Raw genomic sequence first — 19,124 nt, 5'->3', positions numbered from 1 at the left:
GTCTTTTGTTCTGCATAATTCTGATGGCTTATGTGGGCAAATATCCAAGATCATATGTCATCCCTCTATTTGCCTTTTGTCTAGGTGGTAGATTGTCCTTGCATATCTGGAGCAGAATGGCTTCAGTTGGTGCAGTCTCGAGACTTAACATTATTTTGCAAGTTTGTTTTTTGTTTGTGTGTGTATTCAGATGGGTAGACAAGATAACTGAGTGTGTGCTTTAAATAACTTATTCTATACTTGGAAGCTACGTTGCTGTTGCCAGCAGTTTCTTAGTAATTGTATGAACCAATAAAGTATAAAGAGGTAAACAATAGTCTCCTAGTGTGTGTTGCACTGTACTACAGAAGTTTGTAATGGATGTTCTACATTAGTCTAGCAGCGACTTCTACTGGAAAGTCTTCTGTTAACTTTATCTGTGTTCTAATGATGTGTGTGTTTTTTAATTGTCATGTGGATTCAGCTGTGTTTTATGTACAATTTCATTTGTCCATTGCTTGGAGAGCACTTTGATCAAGTAGTTTTTAAACCTGTAGAGTGTTTCGTCAACATTAATTTTATAATCTCAAGCTTCCAGTAGCTTTAATAGAGTTTTTAAGACTCTATATAGGTCATGTACAGTTTTTTTCCCCAAGTGTATAAAAACTTTTAATATCTGCATATTTGACTGCACTTCTTTTCTGTAAATTACTGTAGATTCAATTAATTAATATTGTGCTTCTTTAGTATTGGTATCTATATTTCCCAAGATCATTAAATAACATTTTTATTCACATATCTGCTTGCCTACCTCAGATCATCATTCCTTTGCATTATTGAATTACCTTCTGATAAAGTTTTCTAAGGATTTCTTTATTTTGTTACATTCAGAATACTGTTTGGAATGGTGTATTATAAACTTCAGTGAACCCCTGGTTCATGAATAATTTAAAAACTACCTACATACTGATGCCTCCAGAATCAGTTGCAGATTGAAATACTGGTAAGTGTTGTATGTCTAATAAGAATCCATAGAATCCATAGCAATCTTTACCTGATTAACAGTTGTGTTCTGATCCATGTATACAATGCACTTTTTATGCCAGTACTGTAAAGAAGATTGATACTTGATTGGCAGTTTTAGTTTTTCTTGAAATAATGTAATGGTAATTTTTACACACTTTAAGGGTATTTTTAAAAAATCTACTAATTTTATATTGTCTTGGCTAGCTCATGTTACCATTCAGCAAGGAAGAAACAAGTTGGAATAAAAATGGATATGATGGCTCGAAGTTATTTGCTTCAGAATTGCGAGGCATTGGAAAGAGATATCAAGACTTCTTACATAATGGATCATATGATTGCGGATGAAGCATTAACATTGCTGGAAGAGGAGAAAGTAAAAGCCCAGGTAAACTATTTGCAGTTTTTGTATTTTATGCTGCTGTAATATTTAAGCACCTACAGACTCTCTTATAAATGCAGTGCTCTTCAGGTTCTCATGGACATTAGTGCAATACAAAGTTGAACATTGAAGTTGTAAAGTTGATACCTTTAACAGAAAAAAGTAGAAATATTTTAGCTAAATGAAAACCTGGATTGGCTCCAGATGAAGCTAGTTGCAATTAGATCCCATGGAAAGTTAGTCATTAAATTAACATGTGACTACCTATCCATGGAAACTAATTGCAACTAGCTTCATCTGGAGACAGATGGCTTTGAAATCAGTGGGACTCTCCCCTTTATTTCAGTGGCCGTTAACTGAAAATAACTTATTCTGTGACTAAAAACAGTAATTTAATAATGTTAATAGGAAACATAGCAAAATAGACATGCTCAATTTACGTCAAATAAAATGTTACTGTCTTCATCTTCTAGAAGATCTGGTTGCACTCAGACTATATCCTATAAAAATGGTTTCCAAATTTGAGAAGAGGGGTGTCATTCTTTCATAGGTTTGAGCAATTGTCTCCCTGAGTATCTTAGACATGGTTTTTCATATGAATGTATGTTTGTTGAATTAATACTTTATAGATGTGTGCCTGTGGTATGTACATGGTATCAAGGCTGCAAATGTACACATGCTTAAAGGTAAAGGGACCCCTGACCATTAGGTCCAGTCGTGACTGACTCTGGGGTTGCGGCGCTCATCTCACTTTATTGGCTGAGGGAGCCGGCGTACAGCTTCCGGGTCATGTGGCCAGCATGACTAAGCCGCTTCTGGTGAACCAGAGCAGCACACGGAAACACCGTTTACCTTCCCGCTGGAGCAGTACCTATTTATCTACTTGCATTTTGACGTGCTTTCGAACTGCTAGGTTGGCAGGAGCAGGGACCGAGCAACGGGAGCTCACCCTGTCATGTGGATTCGAACCACTGACCTTCTGATCGGCAAGCCCTAGGCTCTGTGGTTTAACCCACAGCGCCACCTGCCACATGCTTACCTGGAAGTAAGTCATAGTGCTCGCATTTGGAAGTCATCCTAAATCATGGTTTAGCACAATGTGAATAAACCTATTCTTCTAGGCGCTTGTGCTCTGCTACCAGGTGGCCAAAAGAAGCTTTCACTTCTGTTTTTAGTTAACTACAGCTTTCTGTGTCATCTGAACTTAGAACCGTGGTTAACATTAAGTACAGTTAATTTAAATCTGGGTGGGCAATCTGAGAACTCCAGATGATGTTGAACTCAAATTCCCATCTTCCCTGACCATGGTGGTTGGGACTGATAGAATACAACAATATCTGGAGGGCCACAGGTAGTTTAATACAAGCAAATTTTATAAACCATGACTTGAAATTTAAGCTAAACTGTTTTACTCTTAACTACTGTGTTGTTATCAGATAATATGATAAATCCTGCTTAACTAAAAGCAACAGTTGCTAAACGACTCTTGGCCATCTGGGAGGAAGCTCAGAAAGTGCAGAAGGAAACCAGGGTTATTCAACCAAACTGTGGTTTAGGATGGCATTCAAAAACTGCCATTGAGACTTATTTTGGAATAGACATGCATCATATTGGACTGCAAAAGTGCACAACTGCCTGGATTGTTTGCTAAGTAACCTAGCAATTGTTGTATGGGACATAATCCACCTAAATCCAAACTTAATTGATTTCAGTCGAAAAGATTTAAACGCAAGGTCCCACTATCAGAGCACTTGAAATCTCAGTTATCCAAACACACAGAATTACACCCAAACCTTGCTACACAAATGGTTGATTCGGATATTCAAACAGCCAGAGTTTGCCCACTTCCTTACTTGTTTGGGTTTTACTAGTTTGCAGCAGTCATTTCGGGCAGAAACTGTGGAGGAATAAAGATTGGACATATCGGGGAGCAGGAGAAACTGGACAAATCAGATTTTCCTTTGTTTGGCTTTTGCTGATTGGCTGCAGCAGTTTCACACAGAAAGCATGGATTAGAAATGTTTCCTAAGGAAATAATGGAAATCATCAGCTCGCCTAATGAACAATTTCCTGGCAGTGCATTGTGTTCCAATCGCGGAACCTCTGTATACTTGTCCTTGCGCCTGAAATGGGGCTTAAAAGTGCTGAAGGTTGGGTGGATTGTATCAAATATGTATTGTCTTTTTGTTCCCTTATTAGACTACACAGAGAGAACGAGCAGCGATGTTAGTAAAAATAATTCTTGCCAAAGATAATTATGCTTACGTATCCTTCTATAATGCGCTGCTTCATGAGGGATACAAAGATCTTGCTGCCCTTCTCCAGGATGGCATCCCTATTCTTTCCCCTTATAATGGAAAGAATTCTATGGATGGAGTAACTTCATATGGTCAGTATGACAAACTATTCTTCATTGCATGAAAATATTCTGTACTCTGCTTTTTTTTGAAAAAAGTATTTCAGGATATATTTAATTTCTATGGTCCCTTCATTTCCAAGTGATTTAATCTACAATATACAAATCCACTAAAGTAAGTCAACAATAGGGTTGCGTTAGTTTTTGTGGCTTGTGTGTAGGAGTTTACTTTTCATACTATTACATATTGGGGCTAAGGTTAAATTGATTTTCCCTTCCAGCATTGTCTCCATACCAAACAGCTGAGGAATGCAATTTGTGCTTCTTTTAAAGGGCTGGCTGCTACACCTACAACCTAGGTGATTTGAAGCCAAATTTCTTTTAGTTGGCCTCTAAATAGAATAATTATCATGAGTGATGATGCTATTCTGTGTATTAGGAGTGGTGATGCAGTATTTCTATTTAATACTTTAAAACTCTGCAAGTTATATTGTCTACATTATTTCTATTTTTTTGTATCTTCTCCTTTTGAATTTAAGTTAAGACAATTCTCTGTGAAGGTGGTGTTCCACAGCGACCAGTAGTGTTCGTCACTCGTCCAGAACTAGCAAATAGAATTCAACAGAAATTGTATAAATTAAAAAACGATCCAGGATGGGTTATTGTTTATGGCATGGCAGGCTGTGGAAAGACTGTTTTGGCGGCAGAAGCATTACGTGACCACAGTCTTTTGAAAGGTATTTCTAGCTGCTTTGTATCAATAAGCAATGTTCTGCTGCCTAGAGGTTATTGCAAGGGATAGTTTACCTCCAGACAAGAGGCAATAGTGGTGAAAATAGCTTGCCTAAACCATGTATTTTTTAAATTTGTGAATACTAGAAAATCACATGAGGAGTAGTGCGGTTTGACTCACAGAAGCAAATACTGTAGTTATGAAATAAGCTATGACTTGCAGTAAGCTGAAAACGTATTTTGGATCTCATGAAGATGGCTTTGTTGCTGCAACCATATTAACTAATTACATTCTTTTTATAACACAATTGGTACACTAACCTTTCATGTAATACTGGTATCACTGTAAAAGTGAAGGGTATTATATTCAACAGCTATAGCAGCAAAAGAGCATACAGTGGTGCCTCGCAAGACGAAAAGAATCTGTTCTGTGATTCTCTTCGTCTAGCGGTTTTTTCATCTTGCGAAGCAAGCCCATTGACGGATTAGCGCTATTAGCGGCTTTTAGCGGCTTTTAGCGGCTTATCTGCTGATTGGATCAGCTGATAAGCGGCTTAGCGGCTTAGAAAAAAGGGGGGGGGAACCAGCAGGAACTCGCAAGACATTGTCGTCTTGCGAAGCAAGCCCATTGGAAATTCGTTTTGCGAAGCACCTCCAAAACGGAAAACTCTTTCGTCTAGCAAGTTTTCCGTCTTGCGAGGCATTCGTCTTGCGGGGCACCACTGTATCTGGTGTGAATAACAGTATTTTGAGCTTTGAGAACTGAGCCCTATATGCCCTCTTTGAATGATGCAATATATGTGTCCTATACCTATTTGTGCTGAATGTAAACATCCTGTTCTCATTTGTTTCTCTTAATTATAGCTTGATTTTATTTATTATTTTAAGCATTTTACACTGTTTGGCAGCCAAAAGATTCTCAGAGCAGTTTACATAATATCAATAGCAAACAAGACAGTCCTTGAGCTCAGGCTTACAATCAAGAAAATATGTCACAAAAGTAAATTGCATGGCAGAGAAGAGGAAATCAAGCCAACTTAGGCACAAGTTCTTAAATATAAACATTTAGAATCTTTTTCAGTTAGCTTTGTTGCTTTTTAAAATAAACAAATTTGTTTATGTTTAGACATACATGTAACTGTATCTATCTGTATTATAAATTCAACTTTATATCTTTTTGCTAGATTGTTTCCCAGGAGGAGTACATTGGGTTTCTGTTGGGAAACAAGACAAAGCAGGTCTGTTAATGAAACTCCAAAATCTCTGTCTAAGATTAGACCAGGATTTCACTTACTCTCAGAGGCCACCACTTAATATAGAGGAAGCTAAAGATCGCCTTCGTTTGCTATTTTTGCGCAAATACCCAAGGTACTGTCAATAGTGTAAAGAAATATCTGAACATTTCAAGTCAGCTACTAGACTTGTGTTGTCTTTGTTTCATGTATGTACCCAATGGCTTAATCAAGACTTTTCCAAGGACTCGGTTAGACTGGTAAAGAAAAGGAGATTTTTATGCGTTGCATGTGCGATATAACATTGTTTTTCTCTACCTGTTTCCCTTGTTTAAATTTACAACACTTTAAATTGAAATGCTTCTTTGATGCGTCTAGATCCAGCCCAAGTCACAATTAGCAATGCTGTGTCTTCTAGCATGTGAATTTTAAGTTCCTTACCACTGGTGAATTTTTTGCACGTTTACTGGCTTGAAAAGAATTCTAGATTGCATGCTTGGTTCATCTAGAGCAGGGTGATCCAGCCTCTCAGACCAAGTGGGCTGCAAGAGTGCTTCTAGACAGAACCTGCAGGACGCACACTGAATTAAATTTCCAGGTCATAAATTGAAGTGTTCACAATATAGTTTATATTATTTAATATACACAATTAATATATTTAATTGAAAATGGAATGGAATGGTCGTTAGCACTAGCAACACTCCTTTAGTACTTGGCAAGGGCTGCCAAAAAAAGGCTGCCCTGCAGGCTTCGTGTTAAACCACTTCGACCTAAAGCATGAGCCAGATTTGTTAGCTGTCGTTAATAGAACTCCTTACTCCCATTTGATTCTAGTTGTAATGAGCAATATGTTGAACATATGTCCAAAAGACTTCCTGAATTGATTCAGTCTTACAAGTTCTAGGCTATGGTTTCTCCACAGTCACCCGCTATTACTGGCTGATCTCAACTCATCCAGATTCGGAATTTAGCAGTATTTAGCTTTTTCTATTGTGCTTCTTGTAACGTAGCTAGCTGTTTTTGGAAAACAACTATCTTTTAACAAATATGTTCAAATGTGGCTAACACTGAATACAGTATTAGCATGTCCTTTAACTCTGCAAATGTTTAATAAATGTAAAATACATAGAAAATGCTGTTCATTAAGTATAGAACTGCTATGGTTTAGTCCAGTCAAGCTCTTGAGAATTGTCCCAGACAATAATTCTTCCTTCTGGGCAATTTTAGTTGTTGTGGATATAAAGCACATGAGACTCAAATTTTTGTTTAGAATAAATATTTAAAAGGGAGCACTTTTGAAAAATGAAGTGAAATGAAAAGTCTATTGGTTCTTAACATATTGAGGAATCTTCAAAGCAGGTGTACAGTGCCTCCAAGCTTGACGTATCTTTTTTCCTAATAGGTCTCTCTTGGTGCTTGATGACATTTGGGATTCCTGGGTATTAAAATCCTTTGACAGTCATTGCCAGGTTCTTATCACCAGTAGAGATAGGAGTGTAACAGATTCTGTAGCTGGTAAGGATTGCGTCGTCTTCCTCCTTTTAAGTATTTAAGGTTACTCATGTACAGTGTGGTTTTTTTAATTGTGTTGCCATGACTACCATTAACACTTACTAAGTGCAACAGTAATGTAGGCATTGTTCAGAGGAGAAAAACTGCACTGTCCTTGAAAAATAGCTCATAATCTCTATTATGTAGCTAGGAAGACAGAGATGTAGAAAGACAGGATTTGAGCTTTTAGTAATACTGCTTCTTATTGAATTTCACAGAATGACCCAGTATAGTGAGATCACTGAAGAGCATACAAAATTTGAGAAAACTGTAAATAGTTGATTCAGACAACTGTATTAGGGAAGCGATAGACAACAATAGAGGAAATTAAATAATAATACCTTAGATGGTACAGCATGTGACTCTTAATCTCACATTGGGCAAAAGATTCTTGCATTGCACAGGGTTGGACTAGATGATCCTTGTGGTGCCTTGCAACTCTACAATTCTATGGAATATACCATGCATATATACCATGAACAACAATAATTAAATAATTAAAATAAATAAATACAGCACATTTAAGCAAGCCCAGTTAAAATTCCCATGTTTGTAACTTAAATCCTAATTACAGTGTAAATTCATACGTAGCATGCATTAAATTAAATATTTCCTTTTTTATTTGAATCTAAACTCTAAACACAGGCAAGAAATATGAAATTCCTGTGGAAAGTGGACTAACACATGAAAAATCACTTGAAATATTATCTCGGTTTGTTAATATAGAAATAACAGAACTACCAGAAAAAGCTGATTGTATTGTAAAAGAATGCAAAGGTAAGAACGCTCCTTTTCTCTGCATTTTGAAAGAAACCATTTTTAACTTTCATCTTATATATGCTGTTTACTAGACTGTGACCTCATTCACATGTCATGATAAACCATATTTAATGATTTACTGAAAATGCAGCATTTGTTTCTCCTTTGCAAAAATGTAGGAGAAAGAAACCACAATCCCTTGCTGTTTTCAAACTGAGCATTGTGGTTTTTTTCACTTTGAACAATCTACAATCTGTATCTAAGGTTTGCTCTTGACTGACAGATCATGCATTGCTTCAGAGAAAACAAAGCAAAACCCACAGTTTGGACATAATGCTAAGCCGAGGTATCATGGTTTCTTCTCCCATGTGCTAGTACAGAGAAGCAAAGTGGGTAAGATCAGTACAGTCATACCTCTTGTTACATTTGCTTCAGGTTAAATCTTTTCAGGTTGCGTCCCGCGGTGACCCGGAAGTAACAGAACGGGTTACTTCCGGGTTTTGCCGCTTGTGCATGCGCAGATGCTCAAAATGATGTCACATGCATGCGCAGAAGCGGCGAATCGTGACCCTCAAATGCAAGTTGCGTTCTGTTCAGGTTGCAAACAGGGCTCTGGAATGGATCCCGTTCACAACCAGAGGTACCACTATATGTGCATAGTAAACAATTAGCTACATTTAACTTTGATGTCTAAGCTAGACCAGTGAGCAACTCAATGTAAAAATTACATTTCCTTCACAGCATTCTCTTTGCAATTTGCTATTCTTTTATCAAAAGTTTAATTTTCATTTAGTAATTTCATCCATTCCTGTTTTTCAGGTTCTCCTCTTGTGGTATCTTTGATAGGAGCATTATTAAGAGATTTCCCCAATCGCTGGGAATACTACCTTAAACAACTTCAAAATAAGCAATTTAAAAGAATAAGGAAATCATCATCTTATGATTATGAAGCACTTGATGAAGCCATGTCCATAAGTGTTGAAATGTTGCCAAAAGATTTCAAAGACTATTACAGAGATCTTTCTGTCCTTCAAAAGGATGTTAAAGTGCCTTCAAAGGTAAAACCCGTTTTAAAGAAACACTGGTGGAGGTTATGGAGATTGTGACTTTTGAATCATAAAAACAAATTGTGACCATGACATCTTGCAGAAAACTGATGTTGTAATGAGTGTGACATTAGAACTGACCCATCCTTGAGCATAATTTCTCCCCATTTCTCTCAATGCCATGGTAAAGGTAAAGGTAAAAGGACCCCTGACGATTAGGTCCAGTGGTGGCCGACTCTGGGGTTGCGGCGCTCATCTCGCTTTATTGGCTGAGGGAGCCGGCGTACAGCTTCCGGGTCATGTGGCCAGCATGACTAAGCTGCTTCTGGCGAACCAGAGCAATATGTAATGTTTGGTCTTGTTCCCTTCCTCACTAGCCAAAGAAGACTCAGAGGTCGGATTGTTTCAGAAGTGCTTGCCTGTTTGCTCACAGGGTGGTGGGCATTATGCAGCTGCTAGGGGTATCAACTGTTGGAACAGTTCTTAAAATTGCTTCTGCATTGATATAGAGTGGAGCACTAGTTAAACATTAGGATAAAGATGTCAAAAGTAGTACCGTACATATATTTTCTTAATAATACCAAATTTTATAATTAAATATTAGTACTTGGAAAAAGCAGTTGGAAAAATAGCTCACAGATTCTCATAAAAATTATATGTATATTTGTACAATTTTGTTTCTATGTAGTGGGAACAATTCATACTAATTTTAAATATAATTGAGAGAGTTAAAGCAGAGAGCCTTCTCAGTAGTGGCGCCCACCCTGTGGAACACCCTTCCATCAGATTTAAGGAGATGAGTAATTATATAACATTTAGGAAACATCTGAAGGCAGGCCTGTATAGGGAAGCTTTTTAAGGTTTAATGTTCTACTATGTTTTTATATATGCTGGGACCCAGGCATCCCAGTCAGATGGGCAGGGTATAAATAATAAAATTAGTACAGTGGTACCTCAGGTTACAGATGCTTCAGGTTACAGATGCTTCAGGTTACAGACTCCGTTAACTCAAAAATAGTACCTCGGGTTAAGAACTTTGCTTCAGGATGAGAACAGAAATCATGCTGGAGGCCCCATTGGCTTAAGTGGTACCTCAGGTTAAGAACAGTTTCAGGTTAAGAACGGACCTCCGGAACGAATTAAGTTCTTAACCCGAGGTACCACTGTAGTAGAAGTACGTGCTTAAGGCTTCTACTGATATTAGCAAGATCCAGGACCCTCAGAAGAAACTTCATTAGGGGCCTTCACTAGGGAGGAGGCGTGGGGAATTATCCTTTACGGAAACATTTTTGCCTGACTGCTGCATTGAATGCCATCTGAAGGACGCTTTCTGAGCCTCGCACTGGTGTTTCTACCTGACTTGGAATTGACCTTAGAACTGTGATGATGCCTTTTGTTTGCCTGATGGAGGATTGGGGCAGGGCGGGGGGAGAGAGAAAGAAACCTTATTTTTCATGCTTGGAATGTAGTCTAGTGTACAAAGGTAAGACTCTTAACAGTTGCTCTACCAATTTCTGCCTCTGGTCCCATCTACCACTGACATACAGCCTCCAGAGGTTTCCTTATGATGGAATGTGCTCCCCTTGCTGAAAATGGCTCTTCCCATTGATACGTAGGAAAACTTTATGGATTTCATTGGTTTTCTTTGGTTGCATAGAAATTTGATTCATTTGCATATTTTAAATTCTGAATTAGATTATCAGCAAAAGTATTTGCTACTTGACCAATTATTTGTTTCAAAATGCACTTCAGGTATTCTGTATTCTTTGGGATCTGGAGACAGAGGAAGCTGAAGACATACTGCAAGAATTTGTTAACAAATCTCTCCTGTTCTGTGATCGGAATGGAAAATCATTCCAGTATTACTTGCATGATCTCCAGCTTGACTTTCTAACAGAGAAGAATCGCTCTCAGCTTCAAGTATGCTTCTGAATTTCTAATGGTGACTTATATAAGAATTAGACATAGCTTAAAAATGTACTTACGCAGTGTTCAAAATCTTCTTATTTAAATTGCTAGTTGTACAGTTAGATATCCATCAGTACTAATTTCTTAATTGAATACTAATTCAACTTTTAAAGCTATTTTGATACAGCACAACGTAAAATGCTTAGTTAGATTAATAGTGGCACTATATGACATTGGCAGGTTTATTGTATGACACAATAATTTGCATGCTTCCCATTCCTTAGCAGAGCAAAGTCCAAGAGGAGGGAGTATCTTGAGGAATCTATTTATATTTGCTAATAATCAAACCGAAGTATCTAAAAATTAAATTCTTCTGAATTTCCTCAAGTGTTTGAAATGAAAAAAGTGTTTTATTTGCTTTTTAGGGTTATTAAAAATTGTCTTCCTTATAGGGGAAAGTACTATGTTATCTTTGGAGCATATTTTTAGCTTGTTTTGTGAAAGCACTTAATATTTCAGAAATATTGGGAAATGATACTAAAATGGGTGGGGGAAGATGGATTTTAAAAGCTCGGTCTAGTGGCTTTATATGCTTGGGAGAAAACTTTGTGGATCCTTTGTTGATTTCAATGTTGGGACAGGTCTTTCTGATTATTCATCCCTCACTACACAAGCTGCTTCTCACATTGTAGTCATTTGAGAGACTAGGTTACCTAGAAACTTGGAGTATGCTATTGTATTGGATTGAAGCCTTTGGCTGCAATTCAGCAGCAGGGTGGGTATGCTTTGTTGTGCCGTCATGGTGTATCAACCCCCTCTCTGGTAGCTGCTATTGAAATAACAAAAACCACATATGTCCAGTGCATTCATTTAACATATCAACTAGGTTGGCCCTTTGACAGCCATGTGCAGGAAGGATGGGTGAGTGGCTTGTCAGTTCTGCTGAGTAATCAACTGTAGTAAAAAAACAAAACACCTTCTAAAATGTGGTTGGCTGTTTGCCCTTTTGCCCTCTGTCCAATTCTATGGCTGTCTAGGATTGCGGATTTTCTGCATTGCAGAGGGTTGAACTAGATGACCAGCAGAGTCCCTTCCAACTCTACAATTCTAATTCTTTAATTTGATTTTGACATTGAATATATTGCTACAAAACTGAAGGGGGAGATGGAAGTGTATCAGCTTGCTCAACCTACGCAGCTAATGGACACACTGAGCCCAGAGCACCCTTCAGGTTCAGATCCTCCTGTCTCCAATTCTTCGCTGTAGGAAGGTTGGAGCTGCAGTGGTTTGTGCACGCTTGGAGTACCATTTGGGCAAGGAGGGAAACCCGAACATTTTCCTTCTCAGATCTGAGCTTAAGGTGGAAAGAGGCAGCATATCAGTATGCTTATAGCTCCAACTTCAGTGTCTTCTTGTACATTGACCAGATCCTGGCTCCCCTATCATCATGGTGAGCGGGGCAGTAATAATAATAATAATAATAATAATAATAATAATAATAATAATAATAATAATAAAATTTATTTATATCCCGCCCTCCCCAGCCGAAGCCGGGCTCAGGGCGGCTAACAACAATAAAACAGTACAAAAGTACAGCATAACCAACACTCTAAAATAATTCATTATGAAATTAATTAATTCAAGCCACTGGCAACCATTGGGCCAGAGCTCCGTGAAGATTGCCAAGGGAGGGAGTCAGGCTGTGCCCTGGCCAAAGGCCTGGTGGAACAGCTGTGTCTTGCAGGCAGAAAGATGTCAAGTCCTGCAGCGCCGTGGTCTCTTGTGACAGAGTGTTCCACCAGATCGGAGCCACAGCCGAAAAAGCCCTGGCTCTAGTTGAGGCCAGCCTAACTTCTCTGTGGCCTGGGACCTTCAAGATGTTTTTATTTGAAGACTGTAAGTTTCTCTGTGGGGCATACCAGGAGAGGCAGTCCCACAGGTACGAGGGTGAAATTATCAACCCTGTGTATACTTGTAGCAATAGGACAGCTTCAGTTATTTTAATTCAATAAAATGACTACATAAAGGATAAATTCAGACCAAGATTAACAATTGCATTGTGTTTTTCAGGCACTACATAAAAAAGTAGTTGATCAATACAAGAAATGTTATAAACAGTATATACCATCACAAGAAGACTGCATGTACTGGTATAATTTTCTGGCTTACCATATGGCAAGTGCCAATATGCACAATGTAAGTCTGCACTTATATTAATCTTCTGCATATAAGGGAAGTGTGGTTGTTTATTATTATTTAGTTGCTTCTTTCAAAAACTGAATTCAAAGCAACTCCCAAAACAAAGGTTAAAATAGATATAAAACAATGATAAAAATTACCTAAAATACAATAATATACATAAAACAGCATAAGGTATTTTTAAATTCTCAATTCTTTTTTTCTCATTGAACACTAAAAAAGCTTAATTTAATGAAAAAGGATATATAACTGCAAATTCTTTCAGGTAACAGTAAGTCAAACTATTGCTATGCATGAATAAGCAAGTTTGCAGGTGCTCAGAGGAAAACTCTATTTGCTTTGCTCCTCCTTGCAATGTTTTTGGCTTTGTGTTATGTCTCCACTAGACAAACCATGGCTTAGTCTGGGTTACACAGCAGCAGTAGGACTGGGAGATGAGCAAAGCAGTCACATTTCTCCTCTTCAGTACCCTCACCACTGCTTGTTTACACTTAGACATGGTTTTGCTTAGTGGTCTGGTTTGCATTCCTTAAAGAATGCGCTCCTTAAATAAAATGGCAGCAGAAACACAATACAGGTGTTCGAAGATCTTACCATAATTACATGGTGAATTGAATGGTAACAATTCATCTTGTTTTGTGGAAATAGGAAAAAGCATGCCAAGAAAAATATTCATTTTTAGATGTGTAAGAGATTGATCTGAAAAAGCATTAGCTAATCTGTTAAATAATGAAAGAATGTGCAACAGTGCATGGTTGTTAATGTTTCCAAAGTGTTATCACTTTATAAAGAAATTTTGGAACATTATAATAGAAAGGAAGTTTATTCTTCTGAAAATGCAAAGCTAAGTAACAGTTTCAAATAGCAATAAGTGTAGCTTACAAACAGGACTATTTACTTACAGAATTTTTCTTATTCTAGGAACTCTGTGCTCTCATGTTTTCACTAGACTGGATTAAAACCAAAACAGAATTGGTAGGACCTGCTCATTTAATTCATGAATATGCTGAATACAGTCAAATATTGGATGAAAAGGTATACTGTGAGAAATTAGCAACTATACTTCGCATGACTTGCACTTCTTCTTTCACTTAAAGATAAGTTTGTTGTGATAACTTATCCAAGTTTTGGCATATTTGATAATTCTGCCTTGTGTGGAACAGGTGACATTTTAAAGACTTTAGAGATAGTATATCTGCATTTGTGAAAAGAAACCGATTCTGATTATATTAGTAACTGAGGTAACAGAAAGAGTTTGGAGGATCTGATGCATTCCATTTATATTGTCAAGTGTCTAACATCCCAGTTTAAACATTTGTCCCATTTACCCTTCTGATCAGCTAGCTCCACTAGACTCCCACTAATCTAGTTTTGTTTAGCAGAATTAGTGTGATTTGCTTCATTCCTGAACATAAGGTACCGTATTTTTCGCTCTATAGGATGCACTTTTCCCCCTCCAAAAATGAAGGGCAAATGTGTGTGCACCCTATGGAGCGAATGCAGGCTTCAGGAAGCTATCCACAAGCCTTCGGAGCGCAGCGGGAGTGCCCGCTGGGCTTTGAAGGCTTGCAAATAGCAGCCTGTGGCCCGAAGCCCAGGGAGTGCAGCGCTGCGCACCCCGGGCTTTGGGCAGCTATTCGCAAGCCTTCGGCTGAAGGCTTGCGGATATCAGCAAGCTCCGGGAGCGAAGGCGAGGTTGCCCGCAACCTCGCTCCCGGACCCGTTCTGGGGGCTGTGGTTGGGGGAAGCTCGGGCTTCCCCCGCCCTAGCCCCGCGGCTAAAAACAAAGCCAAGACAGCGTGCCAAAGCCACGCGCAGCCTCTCCTGGCTGGAGAGGTTGTGCGCAGCTAAAGAGCTGGCTGTCTTGGCTTCTTTGGTCTTCGGGGCTCAGGGGGAAAATATTTTTTTTTTCTTTATCCCCCCCCCCAAAAAAAAACCTAGGTGCGCCCTATGGTCCGGGGCGCCCTATAGAGCGAAAAATACGGTATTTAAATGCTTCAAGGCATCTTGCTAGAAGCTGATCACAATATAGATTATTGTTTTATGCAGTTGACATGGTGCTTTGCAAATTTTTACAAACTATATGTGTGTGTGTGTGTGTGTGTGTGTGAGAGAGAGAGAGAGAGAGAGAGAGAGAGAGAGAGAGAGAAATTTGCAATCAGAATTTCAGCAATGTTAGAAAACAGAACTAGGAGTGAGGAAAGAGGCAAAGGGTAAGAGTCAGAAAATGTTTGAGGGGCCTCATCTAGTCTAGCTTCCTCCTTATTACAGGATGATGCTTGCTACTTCCAGCAGCCTCTCTTTTTATATACTGTCCAGGTTCACTTTTCTTTATGATAAGATATATATTGTTCACAGGATGCCATTGCACGTGAAAACTTCCAGGAATTTCTATCCTTAAATGGGCACCTCCTTGGGCGGCAACCATTTCCAGACATTGTACAGCTGGGTCTATGTCAGCCAGAAAGTTCAGAAGTCTATCGGCAAGCAAAACTAAAAGCTCAGCAAGAAGTTGAGAAAGGAGCGTTTTATGTGGAATGGATGTAAGCAGATGCATTTTTACCTATGAATAATATTCTGTCCGAATCAGTCCCCCAAAATATAAATGTCTATACAATTTTTACCCCAGTGCTGTACAGAAGTGTTTGTGCATGCATGATTTATAAAAGTTGAGCAGAAACCAGCAGTGTTTGCCTTTTGATGTGCAAAAGGTCTCAGTTCAATCCCTGTTACTGCCAGGTAGGGCTGGGAAAGACCTCTGTTTGAAACTCCTAGGGAGCCACTGCCTGTTAAGGTATACGTAGCTAGATGCACCAAGGATTTAACTGAGTACAAGGCAGCTTACAATACTCCTGTGTGTGGCGATGAAACATGCATCTTTTGGTATTGTGTCAGCTGGGCTCTTAGTTAAAATGCAAACAAATATAATTCAAATAACAATGTCCACTTGTGAACTTAAAAGAGCAACTAGATGATGATGATGTGGAAGGAAATTAAAGTTATGTTGGAAATTGATGAAATTTGCAAGGCAGTTTTGAAATAATAACCTGTTGATGAAGAAACAATATATGTGTTAAAAGAACAATAAATATTTCAGTGAGTGACTGTTCTTCCAAAAACAAAATTTGGTAATATATATTGTTGCCTGAAATATGTTTTAAATTTCCCCCCAGAAATATACAAACTAAAATATTGTGTGTTTTTTATAATATAGAAATAAAAAATCCATGAAGAACATGTACCGTTTGGTTGTGCGTCCACATACAGATGCTGTTTACCATGCTTGTTTTTCCCAGGATAGACAAAGAATAGCTTCATGTGGAGCTGATAAAATGCTGCAGGTAAGATACATATGGGTATATTTTTAGCTGGTTTGCTTAAAATGAACCACAATTAAGATTAGCCATGATTTTTTGGTTTGGATGACACAGCAAGCTATTGTTAAGCTAAAACAGAAGTGAACGCTTCTGAACTCTATCTTGAGCATGCAAGCTCTAGTTTAATTGCTGCTAAATTAGCAGTACCTTACCCTGTGGCCTTCCAGAAGCTGCTGGACTACAACTCCTATAATTCTTGGTCATTGACAATACTGGCAAAGCCTGATAGGAATTGTAATTCAGCGACATCTGGAGAGCTGCAGGTTAGCCTCCCCAGTGCTAAACTATGGTTCAGCATGACATGTAAACACAGCCAGTGTGTACTACACACAGGCTTTGCTGGGAATCATATGTTCTCCCCTCTCCTTCCACCTGGCTGGGAGAAGGACGTAGCCTGCTTCACTTAAGCTTTGGCTGTTTGCTTCCTCCAGTAGCCACGTATTCCACCCAAGTTTGAGGAGCTTTCGTACACTCCATGTTGATGAAGTCCTCCAGCAATATGAGAAAGAACTGTTGGTTCCTATCTGAATGGTAAAAGGTAAAGGGACCCCTGATCATTAGGTCCAGTCGTGGCCAACTCTGGGGTTGCAGCGCTCATCTCGCTTTATTGGCTTAGGGAGCCGGCGTACAGCTTCCGGGTCATGTGGCCAGCATGACTAAGCCGCTTCTGACAAACCAGAGCAGTACACGGAAACGTCATTTACCTTCCCACCAAAGCGTACTATTTATCTACTTGCACTTTGAGGTGCTTTCGAACTGCTAGGTTGGCAGGAGCAGGGACTGAGCAATGGGACCTCACCTCGGCGTGGGGATTCAAACCGCCAACCTTCTGATCGACAAGTCCTAAGCTCTGTGGTTTAACCCACAGCGCCACCCACATCTGAATGGTAATTCTGTGTTAATTGACAAAGCTCCTCAGGCCCTCACATCTAGCTTCTTGGCTGCTTTCCAATTACTTAAATTTATTCTAGGTGTGTACATAATTGTTTCTTGTTAGGGAAATAAATATTTTTTTCTCTTTGTCTTTCTGGGGCTTGTTGAAACAACCTGTTCAAGCCTGGCAAGGATGCAAACTGGATTCATGGAGTTGCCTGCTTCCCTCTAGTTTTCTTTCCTGCCTTTGACCACAGGGTGGCACTATTACCCATGCCAATGAGTTTTTCCAGCCACACAATACAACCATTTTTGAAAAAAGGAGAAATCTCTATGGCATATATTGGTGTACATTTAATATTGCTGGTCATCTTTCCTCTTCTTTCCACCCTTTTCCTTTTAAACTAATAAAATTTCAGTTATGCGGACAGCGCAGCTGGTAAAAGAATAACACAACAGCCTTAATATCTATGTTTAAAATAGCTTAAACTTAATGTATCTGTGATTTGCATTTGTAGGTGTTTAAAGCTGGAAGTGGAGAAAAACTTTTGGAAGTCAAAGCTCATGACGATGAAGTGCTGTGTTGCACTTTTTCAGCAGATGACAGATTTGTTGCCACTTGTTCAGCAGATAGAAAAGTAAAAGTAAGCAAATGACATATCAGTTATCCTCCTTTGAACCTATACAGCTATTTACATTTCTGGCTGTAGTTAACAGAGAAATTCATACATTTAAAATAACTTGGATGGGTTAGCTCAAACGTCTTTTACAAAGATTTCTTCCATGAATGGAACGCTAAGTTTGAAATTAGCCCAGTATTTTTATTGTATCTTCTATATATAGAAACTTCTATATTATTATTTATTATATTTATCTATTGCCCTTCATCTGAAGATCTTATGGCAGTTCACAAAATAAAAGTATAGACTAAAAGCACAAAATAGTTAAAACAAAAACAAAACAATAACCCCACTCCCACAAACACATTTAAAAGGGCACAGAATATTAATCAGCCAAAGGCCTGGTTGAAGAAGAACTTTTTCACCCAGAGCCTGGGGACAGCATTCCACAAACAGGGAGCCACTGCAGAAAACAGAACTATAGGTCCTTCTGTCTTTCCAAAAGGGAAGCATTAGATGAGGCAGGAGGAACCTGTGGCCCACCAGATGCTTTTGGACACCCAACTTTCATGAGCAACAGACAGCATGACTAATAGTAAGAGATAATGGAGGATCACAAGTGAGACTGGCTTCCAAGTCAGCGTGCTTAGGATTGGAACTTTAGTTGCTGCTCTTTGAATTTGTTCTAGCATGAATGGATCCTTTTGAAACATGGATAAGTAAAGCCATGTGCAGCATTTTAGAAGAAATCAGGAACTTACGGAAAGGTATCAGTGCTTAATGTATTTAAATTTATTTTAACTTTTCCTTCAGGCTTATCTACCCTCACATGGTAGTTTACAAGACAAATCTTTAAACAAATAGTATATACTGGTGCTCCAAATTTTTAAAATCACATTGACACTTCCCTGTCTCTACTAGACATGTTTTGCCTGAGCTTCAGCTTAGACATGATGGTGACAGATGTATACCTTTAGAGTACAGGTTGGCATTTTCATGTCGAAAGATAGCATACAAGATGTGGCTTTTCTCCCCAAACTCTCTATTGCTTTGTTCTGGTGATTTCTCAGACTGGAGGTCCTTTCTT

General features: G+C 38.7%; 1 protein-coding gene across 2 annotated transcripts in view; it reads left to right on the top strand.

Moving 5' to 3' along the window:
• Positions 1–19,124, top strand: part of APAF1 (apoptotic peptidase activating factor 1) — a 40,709-nt gene that overhangs the window by 581 nt on the left and 21,004 nt on the right. The window contains exons 1-15 of one of the 2 annotated variants that reach the window (XM_083462897.1): positions 3–306; positions 871–982; positions 1,210–1,390; positions 3,584–3,773; positions 4,280–4,477; positions 5,657–5,840; positions 7,107–7,219; positions 7,901–8,032; positions 8,834–9,072; positions 10,813–10,980; positions 13,039–13,164; positions 14,089–14,202; positions 15,526–15,710; positions 16,382–16,508; positions 17,936–18,061. In XM_083462897.1, coding sequence (XP_083319023.1) covers positions 1,253–1,390; positions 3,584–3,773; positions 4,280–4,477; positions 5,657–5,840; positions 7,107–7,219; positions 7,901–8,032; positions 8,834–9,072; positions 10,813–10,980; positions 13,039–13,164; positions 14,089–14,202; positions 15,526–15,710; positions 16,382–16,508; positions 17,936–18,061 — 2,040 coding nt within the window. In that variant the 5' untranslated portion in view covers positions 3–306; positions 871–982; positions 1,210–1,252. Of the gene's footprint in view, positions 1–2; positions 307–870; positions 983–1,209; positions 1,391–3,583; positions 3,774–4,279; positions 4,478–5,656; positions 5,841–7,106; positions 7,220–7,900; positions 8,033–8,833; positions 9,073–10,812; positions 10,981–13,038; positions 13,165–14,088; positions 14,203–15,525; positions 15,711–16,381; positions 16,509–17,935; positions 18,062–19,124 lie in introns of those variants that run through there. The other variant, XM_083462896.1, reaches the window with a different exon arrangement.

This window comes from Podarcis liolepis (assembly GCF_965112155.1).
Source record: "Podarcis liolepis genome assembly, chromosome: 10".
Lineage (NCBI taxonomy): Eukaryota > Metazoa > Chordata > Lepidosauria > Squamata > Lacertidae > Podarcis > Podarcis liolepis.
The sequence above is the reverse complement of the archived record's forward strand: the minus strand, read 5'-3'. Positions and strand labels throughout refer to the sequence as shown.